This window comes from Staurois parvus, unplaced genomic scaffold, assembly GCF_062004578.1.
Source record: "Staurois parvus isolate SC_StPar_1 unplaced genomic scaffold, SC_StPar_1.0 ptg000335l, whole genome shotgun sequence".
In the NCBI taxonomy this organism is placed as follows: Eukaryota; Metazoa; Chordata; class Amphibia; order Anura; family Ranidae; genus Staurois; species Staurois parvus.
Window position 1 is genome coordinate 520,001 of NW_028318131.1, and position 15,253 is coordinate 535,253.

A 15,253-nucleotide genomic window follows, 5' to 3' on the forward strand; every position below is an offset into this window, starting at 1 on the left:
ATGTCTTTGGAGTGTGGAAGGAAACCCACGCAGGCACAGGGAGAACATGCAAACTCCAGGCAGGTGGCGCCGTGGTTGGGATCGTACCGACAACACCAGTACTGCCAGGCGGAAGTGCTAACCACTTAGCCACTGTGCACATATCGAACAGATCTAGGAAAACAGTCTTAATAGTTTAAGGCAGCATTCACACTTATGCGACTTCAAAATCGTGTGATTTCCATTGCAACTTTGGATGGGCTGGGACAGGGGTCAAGGAGCAGACCTTGTGAGTGTTTGTGCTCTACAAAGTCCCACACAAGTCACATGTGTATCATTCAGGTGCGACTTTCATGCAACTTGTACGGTTTGCATTGAAGTCTACGACCCTCAAGTTGCATAAAAGTCAGACCAAAGTAGTGGAGGAACAACTTTCAAGCAGCTGCCATTTGAAGTCACACAGATATAAATGGTACACGTTAGGAAACATGGGGTGCGACTTGTCGTGCGAATTTGGACCCCACAAATGTGAATGGGCTCTAATTGTTAGGGCTTAACCATTTCAATACCGGGCAATTTTACACCTTCCTGCCCAGGCCAGTTTTCAGGTTTCAGCGCTCTCACACTTTGAATGACAATTGCGCGGTCATACAACATTGTACCCAAACTAAAATTTTATCATTTTCTTCACACAACTAGAGCTTTCTTTTGGTGGTATTTAATCACCGCTGGGGTTTTTATTTTTTGCTAAATTAACAAAAAAAGGCCAAAACTTTTGAGAAAAAAAAAACGTTTTTCTTTGTTTCTGTTATAAAAGTTTACAAATAAATAATTGTTCTTCATAAATTTAGGCCGAGATGTATTCTGCTACATGTCTTTGGTGAAAATAACCCAAATTAGGATGTATTATTTCGTCTGTAGGAAAGTTATAGAGTTCACAAACTATGGGATAGATCTGAATATTGATCAATCCTGAAGTACCGACGGCCAATCTAATTTGTTGAGGTCCAAGAATGTCAGAACAGTACAGATATCCCCAAATGACCCCTTTTTGCAGAGTAGACAGTCCGACGTACTTCATAAGAGGAATGGCGAGTTTTTTGAAGTTGTATTTTTTTTGCCATAATTTTTCGGAAAATGAAGAAATTAAAAAAATTATTTTCACTATTTTTTTTTTTACATACTGTCACCAGTGCAGTACAGCGTCATCATATAACTGGCATGGCGGTGAACAGGGACACTGACTGGTGACAGTATGAAAAAAAATTATATATATTTTTTTTTTAATTTATTTTGTATTTTTTTTATTTTTCATTTTTTATTACTTTTTTAAAAAAAAAATTAATTTTTTTTTTATATTTTACTATGACCAGAGTAGTACAATGTTACCATAGTAACATTGTACTACTTTGGGGAAGTGATCAGTATTTTTTTTTTTTTTTTTTTTTTACACAATTTGCTTATAGCAAAGAATTACTTTGCTATAAGCAAGCATTTACCTGAATGAAATCGATTCATTCAGGTTTGTTTTTTTTTTTTTTGTGCTTGGCTGTGATTTGGCCACAGCTAATCACATGACATGTGCATGTGACCTGGTGTGACCATTCAGAGCTAGGCACTAGTATACAATGGATGGCATGAATGAAGCCATCCATTGTATACAACCGCGCGAACTGCGCATGTGTGGGAGCACGCCAAATGGCGTGCACCCGGAAATTTAAAGCATTTTTGCGGCCGCCAAACAGCCATTGGCCGGGCAGCTAATGGTTAAATACACTTCTACCCTATAAAGCAAACCAATTATTTTTCTGCACTTGCGGCGTTTATGAAGGAATGAGCATCGGGGAAAATTTTTTTTTTCTTTCTCAGACTTGATAACTAAAACCAGATTCCCAAAATAATTAGCAGTACGTGCCCGTCTCCCACCATTGAAAGCTCTAAAAGGCAGAGGAGGAGTGTGAGATTTGGAAGTCTTCCACCTGTATAACTGATCAGAGCCACGCCGTGCCCACAGACATGGATATAGCCTGATAGAGTTATCGGAGTAGGAATAAATAACATCTAAATGCTATTCAAGGCAACATAAAAGGTTTTTCAGATCTCACAACCTCTAAACCAGCCTTCTTATAATTAACACAGAGTAACCTTTTAAAATCAACTTTAGATCCCTGGTAACCTCAGCTAGAAATGACTATATCTACATATGTAGTAATTAGTATGAACTGTAAATTGAGACATAATAGAATGAGGCCAGCTTCGCACCACTGTGCTGCAGTTTGGACGCAGCGCGGGTGTATCCGCAGTTTTTTTTTTTTTTTGTTTTTTTTTTTCCTGCAGTTTTAGCCACATTCCCATTGACTTTCTGTTTGGTTGTGTGTTTTCTGAAAACACACCAAAAGTCCCGCATGCTGCATCTTTGGTGCAGTTTCAGAAAATGTGCCAAAAAAAGCGGGACCTGATAGTCTATGGGAGCATGGCTAAAACTGTGGGTGAAAGGTGCAAAAAAGACAGGTACACATGCACTGTGGTGTTGGGCTAAGGAATGTAGCATGCTTAGAGGGATACCTGCCCCGTACGATGACCTTTTTTAATTAATAATGAAATGAAGCAAATAATGGACAGAAAAGAAATGCAGACGTGTTCCTATATTTGGTTGTCAGAAACGTTACCTCTTTATGTTGGTGGTCATTAGCGCCTCCCTTACGTTGGGGGTCAGCGGGATGAGTGCATCCCTTACGTTGGGGGTCAGCGGGATGAGTGCATCCCTTACGTTGGGGGTCAGCGGGATGAGTGCATCCCTTACGTTGGGGGTCAGCGGGATGAGTGCATCCCTTACGTTGGGGGTCAGCGGGATGAGTGCATCCCTTACGTTGGGGGTCAGCGTGATGAGCTCCTCCCTTACGTTGGGGGTCAGCGGGATGAGCGCCCCCCCTTACGTTGGGGGTCAGCGGGATGAGCGCCCCCCCTTACGTTGGGGGTCAGCGGGATGAGCGCCCCCCCTTACGTTGGGGGTCAGCGGGATGAGCGCCCCCCCTTACGTTGGGGGTCAGTGGGATGAGCGCCTCCCTTACGTTGGGGGTCAGTGGGATGAGCGCCTCCCTTACGTTGGGGGTCAGCGGGATGAGCGCCTCCCTTACGTTGGGGGTCAGCGGGATGAGCGCCCCCCTTACGTTGGGGGTCAGCGGGATGAGCTCCCCCCTTTCGTTGGCGGTCAGCGGGATGAGCGCCCCCCCTTACGTTGGGGGTCAGCGGGATGAGCGCCCCCCCTTACGTTGGGGGTCAGCAGGATGAGCGCCTCCCTTACGTTGGGGGTCAGCGGGATGAGCGCCCCCCCCTTACGTTGGGGGTCAGCGGGATGAGCGCCCCCCTTACGTTGGGGGTCAGCGGGATGAGCGCCCCCCCTTACGTTGGGGGTCAGCGGGATGAGCGCCCCCCCTTACGTTGGGGGTCAGCGGGATGAGCGCCCCCCCTTACGTTGGGGGTCAGCGGGATGAGCGCCCCCCCTTACGTTGGCGGTCAGCGGGATGAGCGCCCCCCCCTTACGTTGGCGGTCAGCGGGATGAGCGCCCCCCCCTTACGTTGGGGGTCAGCGGGATGAGCGCCCCCCCTTACGTTGGGGGTCAGCGGGATGAGCGCCCCCCCTTACGTTGAGGGTCAGCGGGATGAGCGCCCCCCCCCCCCCCCTTACAGATACATCAGCTAAAACAAGATAATTGTTGTCAATGTTTACTTATCTGAGCGGCAGAAACTGCTTGTTGCTTGATGAACCCCTAACAACCTGTAGAGGAACCCTGGCTGAGATCGGCTGTCCTAGACTGACACTTAAAGCTGAAGAAGAATGTCTGTTTACAGATGTGTGGAGGTTAAGCTCCACTTCTGGATGCCTGCTTTGTAGAATTCTCTTTAAAAATATCAAATAATTGCTGTGTATATATCCTAGCTCCTGTAATGTTTTCTTGAATCCCTAATTATCTGTGGGACTCTGGCCCTGGAAACGAAGTGAAGCACCAAAGCAGCCGGAAAGCTGGAATGTGTCACGTCACCATGAGCCTGCTAATGAGCTCATCTGAGAGTCAGCAGGGTGTGGCTGCGGCTTGTTTCCGTGTGCATGTTTTCTTCTCGGCTCCTTCTGTGTTCTCTATGTATTTCGGGCCATGTAATGTTCTCAGAGCGCTGTCTCCAGGGGAATCCATCCGTGGAACTGTGTAACGTGTTTTGAACAATAAAATTAGTTTAATTGAGGTAAAATTGCATAAATTAAGTGGCAGAGATGCTTAGATCTATGGAATTGAAGTATTACCAGATTATACAGGGTTTATATAACGCCAACAGTTGGCACAGTCCTTCATAATATAAAGAGACAGCACAATTACAATACAAAACAAGTGGGTTAGGAGGACCCTGCTCATAAGAGCTTACAATCTAATAAATATGTAGTTTCATGGAACAGATACACAGAACACAAACTTTGTGTCTTAGGATCCATTCCATGCAGTTGCATATTTCATTTTTATTTCAGTGTCTTATTTATTTCAGGTACTTATATAGCGCCATTAATTTACAAATATATTGTACATTCACATCAGTCCCTAACCCTCAAGGGGCGTACAATCTAAGGTCCCTAACCCTCAAGGGGCGTACAATCTAAGGTCCCTAACCCTCAAGGGGCGTACAATCTAAGGTCCCTAACCCTCAAGGGGCGTACAATCTAAGGTCCCTAACCCTCAAGGGGCGTACAATCTAAGGTCCCTAACTCACATTCATACATACACATCCGAGGGCCAATTTAGACAGGAGCCAATTAACCTACCAGCAGGTCTTTGGAGTGTGGAAGGAAACCGGAGTACCCAGAGAAAACCCACGCAGGCACAAGGGAGAACATGCAAACTCCAGGCAGGTGGTGCCATGGTTAGGATATGAACCAACGACCCGAGTACTGCCAGTTCGAAGTGCTAACCATTTAATCACTGTACTGCCCTTCTTAACCAGGAAAATCCATAACACAGCCTTTCTTGACTTGGGATCTGTGGATCCCCCAGAGGATGCTAGGAGTTCCTTGAGAAGAAAGCAATATTCGAATATTCTTTTTATAGGGATGTAAACCAATACCACCGAAGGGTTACTACAGAACTACCAATGTGAGGGGTCACTGAATTGTTTACTGTGTTTTCTTTCTCGCCACTGTTATTTGGTTCATTTAATAATAAGCCCTCATGCACACTTGATGTATTTAAAGCGGCTGTTTTTGGCGTTTTGATATTTTTTTATATAGTTAATAAACTCCCCAGCATGTTCTCCTATGTGTCCATGCACACATAGGCTGTAATCAACATTTTTTTTTTGGCTGGGAAAAAAAACCCCAAAACTAGTGGGTTTCTAGAGGAGTTTTTCAGCTGTACAAACATGGTAAAAGGCCGCAAACCGGGGTTTGTGGACATTTTTTTAGACCAAAAAAATGAATTTTTTGGGGAAAAAAAAGGCTAAAAAAAGCAAACTGTGCTAATCGTGGCTAAACGCTAATGCAAAAATGCTAAAAAAAAAAAAGCTGAAAAACTCATGTTTTTAATGTGACTACACAGCTAATGTTACCAGTGTTATCAAAACGTCCCGTGTGCGTGAGGACTCACAATTTAGAGCATAGGGGAGAGTTATTCTTTTATTTAAAAGAGAAATTTGGATTTAAAAAAAACAAACCTACATACTCACCTAGGTTCGAGCTCCCCCGCTGGCTCGAAGACAGAACTGAGTGATAAAACACTGCTGATCACTCAGTTCTCTGTCTTCAGCCTGCAGAGAGTGGTGACTGTCAATATCCGGCTCTCTGCTCTGCCCTTCCAGCACACCCTGGAGCGCTGGGCTGTGGAGAAGCTGAGCCATCTGGTAGTCCAGGCATCTGGGTGGATCCTGACTGTAAAGTCGGGATCTTTTCAGAGCCTGGACTGGCTGGGTGATGACAGCAGACAGGAGGCTTTAGCTTACTGTCAGCTCAAAGCGGGTCTCAGGAGTGGAGAACAAAGTGCGTTTCTGTAATGGAACTAACCCCAGACTGCACTTGGGTACTTCTATTAGACTCCCGCTTCCCCGTTCGAACACCGACAACAGACACCACAGCAGACCATACAAGACTCGACGACACCGGTCTGGAAGTAAACCAGAGTAGACTAGTTTATTTTAACACAGATGCAAGATATATACACTCAAGGGGACAATACCCCCCTCGCTGCATACTGACACAGGACGGGGCAATCTACGCTTAGCAACAAGAGACACACCAGCAGACAGTCCTATCAGGAGGGAGGGCTGCTGGAGACCCCCCCCCCCCCCAAGCCAATCCCCATAAACACATCCCATAATAGTTTTCTCCCAAGCAAGACACGCAATAGAACAATGGGATGCAACCACATGACATTAAACAATCAACAACCCCTCCACCCCAATATTAGGACATCACCCTGTACCCCAGGCACAGGGTGACTTACACATAAGAGGGATATGGAGAGCAGAGACGGGTCTCCCCACCTCTCCAAAGGGAGCTGGGTTCCATGGGCCCCCCCACCCAAAGTGACTCCCGTCACAGTTCCTGTAACCCATAGGAGAAGAATAGCCAAAACTGCTTTGCCCGTAAAGCTCTCTAAAACCTACTGAGCACGCTAATTTACACTGAGCTGCTGGTATATTCATTTTCAGTGAAGTTCCTCAGTGTGGTACGGTTAACAGTCGTGACCCATTCAAGTGACCGGGGGCCGTACTTTGAGGCTAGCGTTTGGCCTATGGTTGTGGCACAGTATTTACAACGAAATCCCTATTTTGGCCATCCTAAAAGGAAAAAGGGCATTCAGAAGGCGGCCGCATCGCCAACTAGACAAAAAAGAACAAAACAAACCGTGGCGCACTCAATGAACGCCTGATAGCTGCTGCTGTATGGCAGATTGATTTTCAGGGGCAGGTTTGCTGCAGGTGTGAACGGGCCTGAAAGTAACTCTGTCCTTGAAATAACAATTAGAAACAAAAGCGCCCAACAAAAGAAGAGACTTTATACATGCCTGTCCTAGTGCCATTGGAGGAATCTTCGCTCTCTTTCAGAGCAGAGCTGCCTGAAGGGTCTTTACATCTGATCCACTTCTGGGTGCGTCCGATATCGGCGTCTTCTGCTTCTGCCATGCATCGTGGTACCATCCGCCGGCCATTTTTCATTATGGGACACAGCAGGTGGAACTACAGAGTAGACAGAGATCCAACACTTCCAGGTCAAGATGCTTTGAGCGGCTTTGCTCTTCAAGTGAAGGTTCAAGGAATTAACTGCGGGACGGGTAAATAGGAAGTCCCTTTTTTTCAGGGTGTTTTTATGTATCCTGTTTCACAGACAGATTGTATACAGAGGAGTGAGAGGGCAAAGAGATCATATCCACCTTTTTGTTTTCCTGCTTTACCTACTGGAACTAAAATGTGTATATCCTCCTTCGCTACCCACCAAGCTGCAATTCCAACCATGAATAGCTGCTGCTAGCACCAATCATGCGTTCCCATACGTGTACAGAAAAATAAACAACAGATGCTGCGCTGTTTATCAAATAAATATACAAAACGCTTGTATACATTTATTATGTTGCTTCTACCGTAAAGAAATCATTTGCCACAAATGTATATCAGAACCACATGATGAGATCTTGAATGCACATAATACCAAATTCCAGTAACTAACAAAAGTGCACAAAAGCCTGTGCTTTTTCCCCTGACAAAGTCGTGGTGTAATGCGTAGGGAGGAGCTGGGTGGCGTCATACGCAAAACCGGAAGTAGTGTCTGCAGCGGAACCCCCTACAAATTCCCTCACTTGAAGCCAATGCATGATGGGAACTTACACAGGGTATCCCACACCCACATTTATTTATTTCAGGTACTTGTATAGTGCTGTCAATTTACGCAGCACTTTACATATATATTGTACATTCACATCAGTCCCTAACCCTCAAGGGGCGTACAATCTAAGGTCCCTAACCCTCAAGGGGTGTACAATCTGAGATCCCTAACCCTCAAGGGGCGTACAATCTAAGGTCCCTAACCCTCAAGGGGCGTACAATCTAAGGTCCCTAACCCTCAAGGGGCGTACAATCAAAGGTCCCTAACCCTCAAGGGGCGTACAATCTAAGGTCCCTAACCCTCAAGGGGCGTACAATCTAAGGTCCCTAACCCTCAAGGGGCGTACAATCTAAGGTCCCTAACCCTCAAGGGGCGTACAATCTACGGTACCCACATGACCTCTCAGGGGTCTGTTGATTGGCCATTCAGTGCTGTCTTATGGGGAGTAAGGTGAAGAGAATCACGAGCTCCTTCATAAAGTAATCATTTTATTTTCAGTGGGCAAACAACTTATTGATGGAGGGAATGGGTGGGTGAGTACTCCTTAAGCAGCCCATAGATTACTTTTTTTTTTTTTCCTGGAAGAAAAGAAAATAATTGATTCCTCCATCAACAGAGTGTTGATGGGGGAATGCCTCCTGCAGTGCTATTGTTTTCTGCTGGCAGGAAAGGGGGGGGGGGGGGTGCCCAGGAAAGGGAGCCTTCCCAGCCAGCAGAACACATTGACTAGTGATGGTGGCTATTTGATTGTAAATAAAATCCGACAGAGTGGTTGTGCCCAAGTTGATTGATGGAGATCCAATCAGCCTGTGCATACATGGATGGAATCTCGTCCTGTCCCTGCTGAACTAGCGGAATTTCGATCCATGTATGGCCGACTTTACCCTTCTTTGCTCTGAAGCCATCCTGTTACCTTGGTCTGACTTTCTTCTTTGAAACATCGATCCCTGTGTGTGTTTTAGCTCGGTAAACCTGATAACCCTGCTGAGGAGAATAGCTCAATTATCACAGCCGCCTCAGCAGTACTGTTCTCTTGTCAGACTGATTGAGCAGTCAATATTTAAGGACTTCAGGCAGGAAGATAATAGTTTAGGTTCAACGGGTTCTCAGACCAAAGCCTTTCAGAGAGTGCGTTTTCAGTGGATCGTCTTATTATAAGAGGCATAATTATTTAAATAAAACCCAATAAATCAATTAAAGAAAAACTGCAGCCCAATATTGTTTTGGGTGTGGTGGGGATTGTATCGCTGTTTTGCTGTGATAGTTGCTTCCCAGTATAACAGGGATCTCCAAACTTTCCAAATATTGGGGCAATTTGCTGTTCTTCAGACTTTAGGGGGCCAACTGTGGCCAGTATGAGTAAACAATGCCTCATCGTTGGTGTCCGTGGGAAGGATAGTCTCCCATCGTTGGTGTCAGTGGGAGGAATAGTGCCCCATCATTGGTATCAGTGCGAGGGACAGTGCCCCATCGTTGGTGTCAGTGGGAGGAATAGTGTCCCATCATTGGTGTCAGTGGGAGGAATAGTGCCCCATCGTTGGTGTCTGTTGGAGGAATAGAGACCCGTTGTGATCAGTGGGAGGACTAGTGCCCCATTGTTGGTGTCTGTCGGAGGACTAGTGCCCCATCGTGGGAGTCAGTGGGAGGACTAGTGCCCCATCGTTGGGGTCAGTGGGAGGACTAGTGCCCCATCGTTGGGGTCAGTGGGAGGACTAGTGCCCCATCGTTGGGGTCAGTGGGAAGACTAGTGCCCCATCGTTGGGGTCAGTGGGAGGAATAGTGCCCCATCGTTGGGGTCAGTGGGAGGACTAGTGCCCCATCGTTGGGGTCAGTGGGAGGACTAGTGCCCCATCGTTTGGGGTCAGTGGGAGGACTAGTGCCCCATCGTTTGGGGTCAGTGGGAGGACTAGTGCCCCATCGTTTGGGGTCAGTGGGAGGACTAGTGCCCCATCGTTTGGGGTCAGTGGGAGGACTAGTGCCCCATCGTTTGGGGTCAGTGGGAGGACTAGTGCCCCATCGTTTGGGGTCAGTGGGAGGACTAGTGCCCCATCGTTGGGGTCAGTGGGAGGACTAGTGCCCCATCGTTGGGGGTCAGTGGGAGGACTAGTGCCCCATCGTTTGGGGTCAGTGGGAGGACTAGTGCCCCATCGTTTGGGGTCAGTGGGAGGACTAGTGCCCCATCGTTTGGGGTCAGTGGGAGGACTAGTGCCCCATCGTGTGGCCAGAGTGATGGCTGAGGCCATCCTACTACATCCTGTTCCACTCTGACTCCTGTGGATTGGTTGGAGCGGTGTTCATTCTCATCCAAAGGGCTGAATCTGTTTGGAGACTGCAGTACAGGAAGAGAGGGGAAGTCGCTCCTTGTGGAACTCCAGTACACATGTTATACTATAAGAGGAAAGTGTCACACACATTTGCAGAAGAAATGAATTACAGATTTTTCTCAGCCTTTGTCAGGTTAGATTGGCTCTCCAGCGATGCGAGTGTTCAATGCCACAACAAAGCCGAACAAAAATTGCGGCATTCAGTCCTCATGGGCGATTCTTGACCTGTTGTCACCTCCGTGACCCCCTGCGCGGTCATTTGCTGTTCATAATCCATAACCTATAGAAGTCCATATTCTTCTACATATCAGAACGATGCCTAGATCTAGGGAAACCTATAAAAATATAGATAATCCTACAGCTTTTAATTTTTCTTTTAAAGAGAAAAAGAAACCGGAGTAATGTGAGGATTAAACAAATGAAATCTAACTAGATCAGCGTTGGCTGAACGATGGGCTGAGAAAACGGCCTACAGTGCCCTCTGCTGGTAGAATGTGTAGTAATTGGCGGACAAATCTTGACAACTTTTATCTGCTATGCACAATAACTCGCAGATCTTTCTTTCTCAGAACTGTATCTAATTCCTGAGCTAAATGCATATTTTTTTTTTTTTTAAAGATCATTCCAATAGTGTATGTAATGTATGTATGTATTTATGTGTACGTGTGTGTATATGTATGTGTGTGTGTGTGTGTGTGTGTATATATATGTGTGTGTGTGTGTGTATATATATGTATGTGTGTGTGTGTGTGTGTGTGTGTATATATGTGTGTGTGTGTGTGTGTATATATGTGTGTGTGTGTGTGTGTATATATGTGTGTGTGTGTGTGTGTATATATGTGTGTGTGTGTGTGTGTATATATGTGTGTGTGTGTGTGTGTGTATATATGTGTGTGTGTGTGTGTATATATGTGTGTGTGTGTGTGTGTATATATGTGTGTGTGTGTGTGTGTATATATGTGTGTGTGTGTGTGTGTATATATGTGTGTGTGTGTGTGTATATATGTGTGTGTGTGTGTGTGTATATATGTGTGTGTGTGTGTGTGTATATATGTGTGTGTGTGTGTGTATATATGTGTGTGTGTGTGTATATATGTGTGTGTGTGTGTGTGTATATATGTGTGTGTGTGTGTGTGTATATATGTGTGTGTGTGTGTGTGTGTGTGTATATATGTGTGTGTATATATATATATGTGTGTGTGTGTGTGTGTGTGTGTATATATATGTGTGTGTGTGTGTATATATGTGTGTGTGTATATATGTGTGTGTGTGTATATGTGTGTGTGTGTGTGTGTGTGTATATATATGTGTGTGTGTGTGTGTGTGTGTGTATATATATGTGTGTGTGTGTGTGTGTGTGTGTATATATGTGTGTGTGTGTGTGTGTGTGTGTGTGTGTGTATATATGTGTATATATATATATATATGTGTGTGTGTGTGTATATATATGTATGTGTGTGTGTGTGTATATATGTATGTGTGTGTGTGTATATATGTGTGTGTGTGTATATATATGTGTGTGTGTGTGTATATATATGTGTGTGTGTGTGTATATATATGTGTGTGTGTGTGTATATATATATTGTACGTACATACATGCTACCATTTATTTTAAATACAGAAATTGATCTCCTCCTGACATTATTTTCATGAACATATCACATCAGAAATATATAGTATAGTGTTCTCTGCTTGATTTTATTGTTTTACTAAAAACCCTTTGAAGAGATTTATTAAAGCTGGAGCATTCAGAATCAGGTGCAGCTCTGCATAAGAACCAATCAGCTTCCAGGTTTTATGATCAAAGCTTAATTGAACAAGCCGACGTTAGAAGCTGATTGGTTCCTATGCAGAGCTGCACCAGATTTTGCACTCTCCAATTTTAGTAAACAACCCCCTTTTGTGTGTTTAGATGAAATCGCCTTGTTTATTTGAACATTGCCATGTTTATGTATGTTTATATTAACATTAGGGGGGATTTACTAAAGCTTGAGCATTCAATATCTGGTGCAGCTCTGTATAGAAACCAATCCGCTTCCAGGTTTTATTGTCGAAGCTTGATTGAACAACTGAAGTTAGAAGCTGATTGGCTGCCATGCACAGCTGCACCAGTTTTTGCACTCTCCAGTTTTATTAAATCTCCCTCTGTTTATGTATTTCATTTCATTTAGTAATCCTTTACTTCTTTGATGTTCAAAAATGTTCAGCAGCAATTTTTTGACCCATTTTGTTTCATTACATTTTAAATGGGCTATTTACTGACTAGTATATCACAGCTATTGTTGTATCTTTTTATTTTATAGTATATTTTTTTATTCCCAGACCGACCTGTAATGCAGGCAGTGGTCTTCCCACATTCATTATCAAATATTTTGCCCATTTTGTTTATTTCATTATATTTAAATGGCTATTTACCTGCAGGTATATCACAACTATTTGTCGTATCCTTTTATTTTATAGTATATTTTTTATTCCCAGACCGACCTGTAATGCAGGCAGTGGTCTTCCCACATTTATTAGGAATTATTTTGCTCATTTTATTTATTTTATTACATTTAAATGGGCTATTTACTGACAGTTATATCACAACTTTTGTTGTATTTTTTATTTTATAGTATATTTTTTATTCCCAGACCGACCTGTAATACAGGCAGTGGTCTTCCCACATTTATTAGGAATTATCTCTCCCATTTTGTTTATTTCATTACATTTAAATGGGCTATTTACTGACAGGTATATCACAGCTCTTGTATCTTTTTATTTTATAGTATTTTTTTTATTCCCAGACCGACCTGTAATGCAGGCAGTGGTCTTCCCACATTTATTAGCAATTATTTTGCCAATTTTATTACATTTTAAATAGGCTATTTACTGACCGGTATATCACAGCTCTTGTATCTTTTTATTTTATAGTATATTTTTTTATTCCCAGACCGACCTGTAATGCAGGCAGTGGTCTTCCCACATTTATTAGGAATTATCTCTCCCATTTTGTTTATTGGGCTATTTACTGACCGGTATATCACAGCTCTTGTTGTATCTTTTTATTTTATAGCATTTTTTTTATTCCCAGACTGACCTGTAATGCAGGCAGTGGTCTTCCCACATTTATTAGGAATTATTTTGCCCATTTTATTTATTTTGTTACATTTAAATGGGCTATTTACGGACAGTTATATCACAGCTCTTGTTGTATCTTTTTATTTTATAGTATATTTTTTATTCCCAGACCGACCTGTAATGCAGGCAGTGGTCTCCCGTAACTGAACACTGTCAAGCGTTAAGTTTTTTTGGCTGTTGTATCACATCAACATTCAGTGTTTTAGAAAGACAAAAACAGCTGAGAGCAGCAATGTTTTTCTCCACCTTCTTTTGTCTCTCCAGCTTGCCTTGGGTGCTCCTCCCAGCCTGCCCAAGATGCTTATCTGATTGGCTGGATGTCTCGCAGGAGGAGCTAGCCAGATTGTTTTTCTTCTCCTGCGTGACATCACTGTATTTGTCTCAGCGCTGCAAGCCTGGGAGCTCAGTTGAGGATCTTGCCTGGCTGAGGAGAGACGTGCCGTGGATTACGCTTTAGGAAATGATGAAGAGAGATTTATTTTCGTGCATGGACTGAATCTCGCGTTTGACTAAAACAAGCAACCTTTTTTTTTTTTTTTTTGTTGCATTTGTTTTGACAGAGACGTTACGAACGGGTAAGCCACGTTGAAAGGACAGATCTGAGAAGCTATTGTGCGGCTCGCCCTCTCTAATGTGCAGTAACGATGAGCCCAGCATTCGGAGCCATGGAAGTGGAGCACTACGGAAAGGGAGTCCTGCTCGAGCCTTTTTTACACCAGGTCGGAGGGCATTCTTGTGTCCTTCGCTTTAACGACAAGACCATCTGTAAGCCCCTCATTCAAAGGGAGCACCTGTTCTATGAAACACTCCCTGCCGAAATCCGAAAATTTACACCGCAGTACAAAGGTAGGTTGACACTTCTTTGTGGCGGGTCACCGCTTTTTCAATGTTTATTGTACAAATGTTGTCATGACCTGTTCTCCCTAAAGCTCTTTCTTTCACGGAAGAAGTTTTTGGGAATGATTTTTCTATATATATATATTTTTTTTTTTTTCCATATATTTTGATTTTGTTAGGGGCAGGCTGTGATGCGTGTGTTGGAGATAACGATTGGGTCTCTTGGCTGGCTAAAAAGCTTTAGAGTTTAGACAGCTGTGCTTGCGGCCCTGTGTCTCCCTTAGACTCCGGTGGGTAAGTGAAACCTCAGGAGACCAGCGTTTTAAAGCAACCTGGTCCTGTCGACTCTGCCTTTTTTTTTTTATTCCTTTTCTCTCTCTCTCCTACTTTTCTTCTCTGGCTACGGAAAAGAGGTTGGTTTTCGGTGGAAAAAATTCACTTTTTTTTTTTTTTTTAAAGATCGATTTACTTGAGTTTGCTTAAACTGTTAAGGTAAAAAAAGAAAAGGAGCTACACAGGCTGAGTATTTCCTGTACCTTCTACATACTTTCCCTTTCAGAGGAAATGAAAATTTATTTTTGGATTAAAGGATCGCAGTAAACTCTCGGAATGAGTCACCTCAAGTAAGCAAGTGGAGTTCCCGCTTCGAGGGCTTTGCGTTCCAGAGTCAGTATTCTTTGTTCCCGAGTAATAAAATTAATTGCAGGTGATTCAGAGTTTTGGGATATGGGCCATTCCTCCCCCCCCCCACCCCCTAATATTCTCTACACAATGCTGCTGGGTGACCTTACCAGCCGTACATTCCTGTATTTTGAAGGTGGCACATGAACAGGTAAACAAAGGGGTACAGGTATTGAGTTACTGAACTATTCATTGCAATCGTCCCGCCTAACAAACACACGGGTAAGCAGCCACGACTTTGAAATGTTACCGTAAAATCTTACAAGCTGTGTGTGTGTGTTTTTTTTTCTGTTATCTTTCCTTTTTTTTCTTTTTTTTCTTTTTCTTTTCCTGGTGTTCTAGTTTGTGATATGGTGGAGGGTGGGCAAACGGCTCCGCACAGTCCTAACTTTTCTTGGATATAAAGCTGTTTGCTAGCTGGCGTCTACTTTTATTTTTTTTTACCCTTAGCCCT

The 15,253-nt window shown here is 43.8% G+C and overlaps 1 protein-coding gene across 2 annotated transcripts in view; it reads left to right on the forward strand.

Annotated features, from left to right (window-relative positions):
* The window catches only part of IP6K2 (inositol hexakisphosphate kinase 2), a 75,999-nt gene that overhangs the window by 43,277 nt on the left and 17,469 nt on the right, over nucleotides 1–15,253 (forward strand). Inside the window, exon 2 of one of the 2 annotated variants that reach the window (XM_089684069.1) lies at nucleotides 13,842–14,127. In XM_089684069.1, the coding sequence (XP_089540195.1) occupies nucleotides 13,926–14,127 (202 nt within the window). In that variant the 5' untranslated portion in view covers nucleotides 13,842–13,925. Of the gene's footprint in view, nucleotides 1–13,653; nucleotides 14,128–15,253 lie in introns of those variants that run through there. The other variant, XM_089684068.1, reaches the window with a different exon arrangement.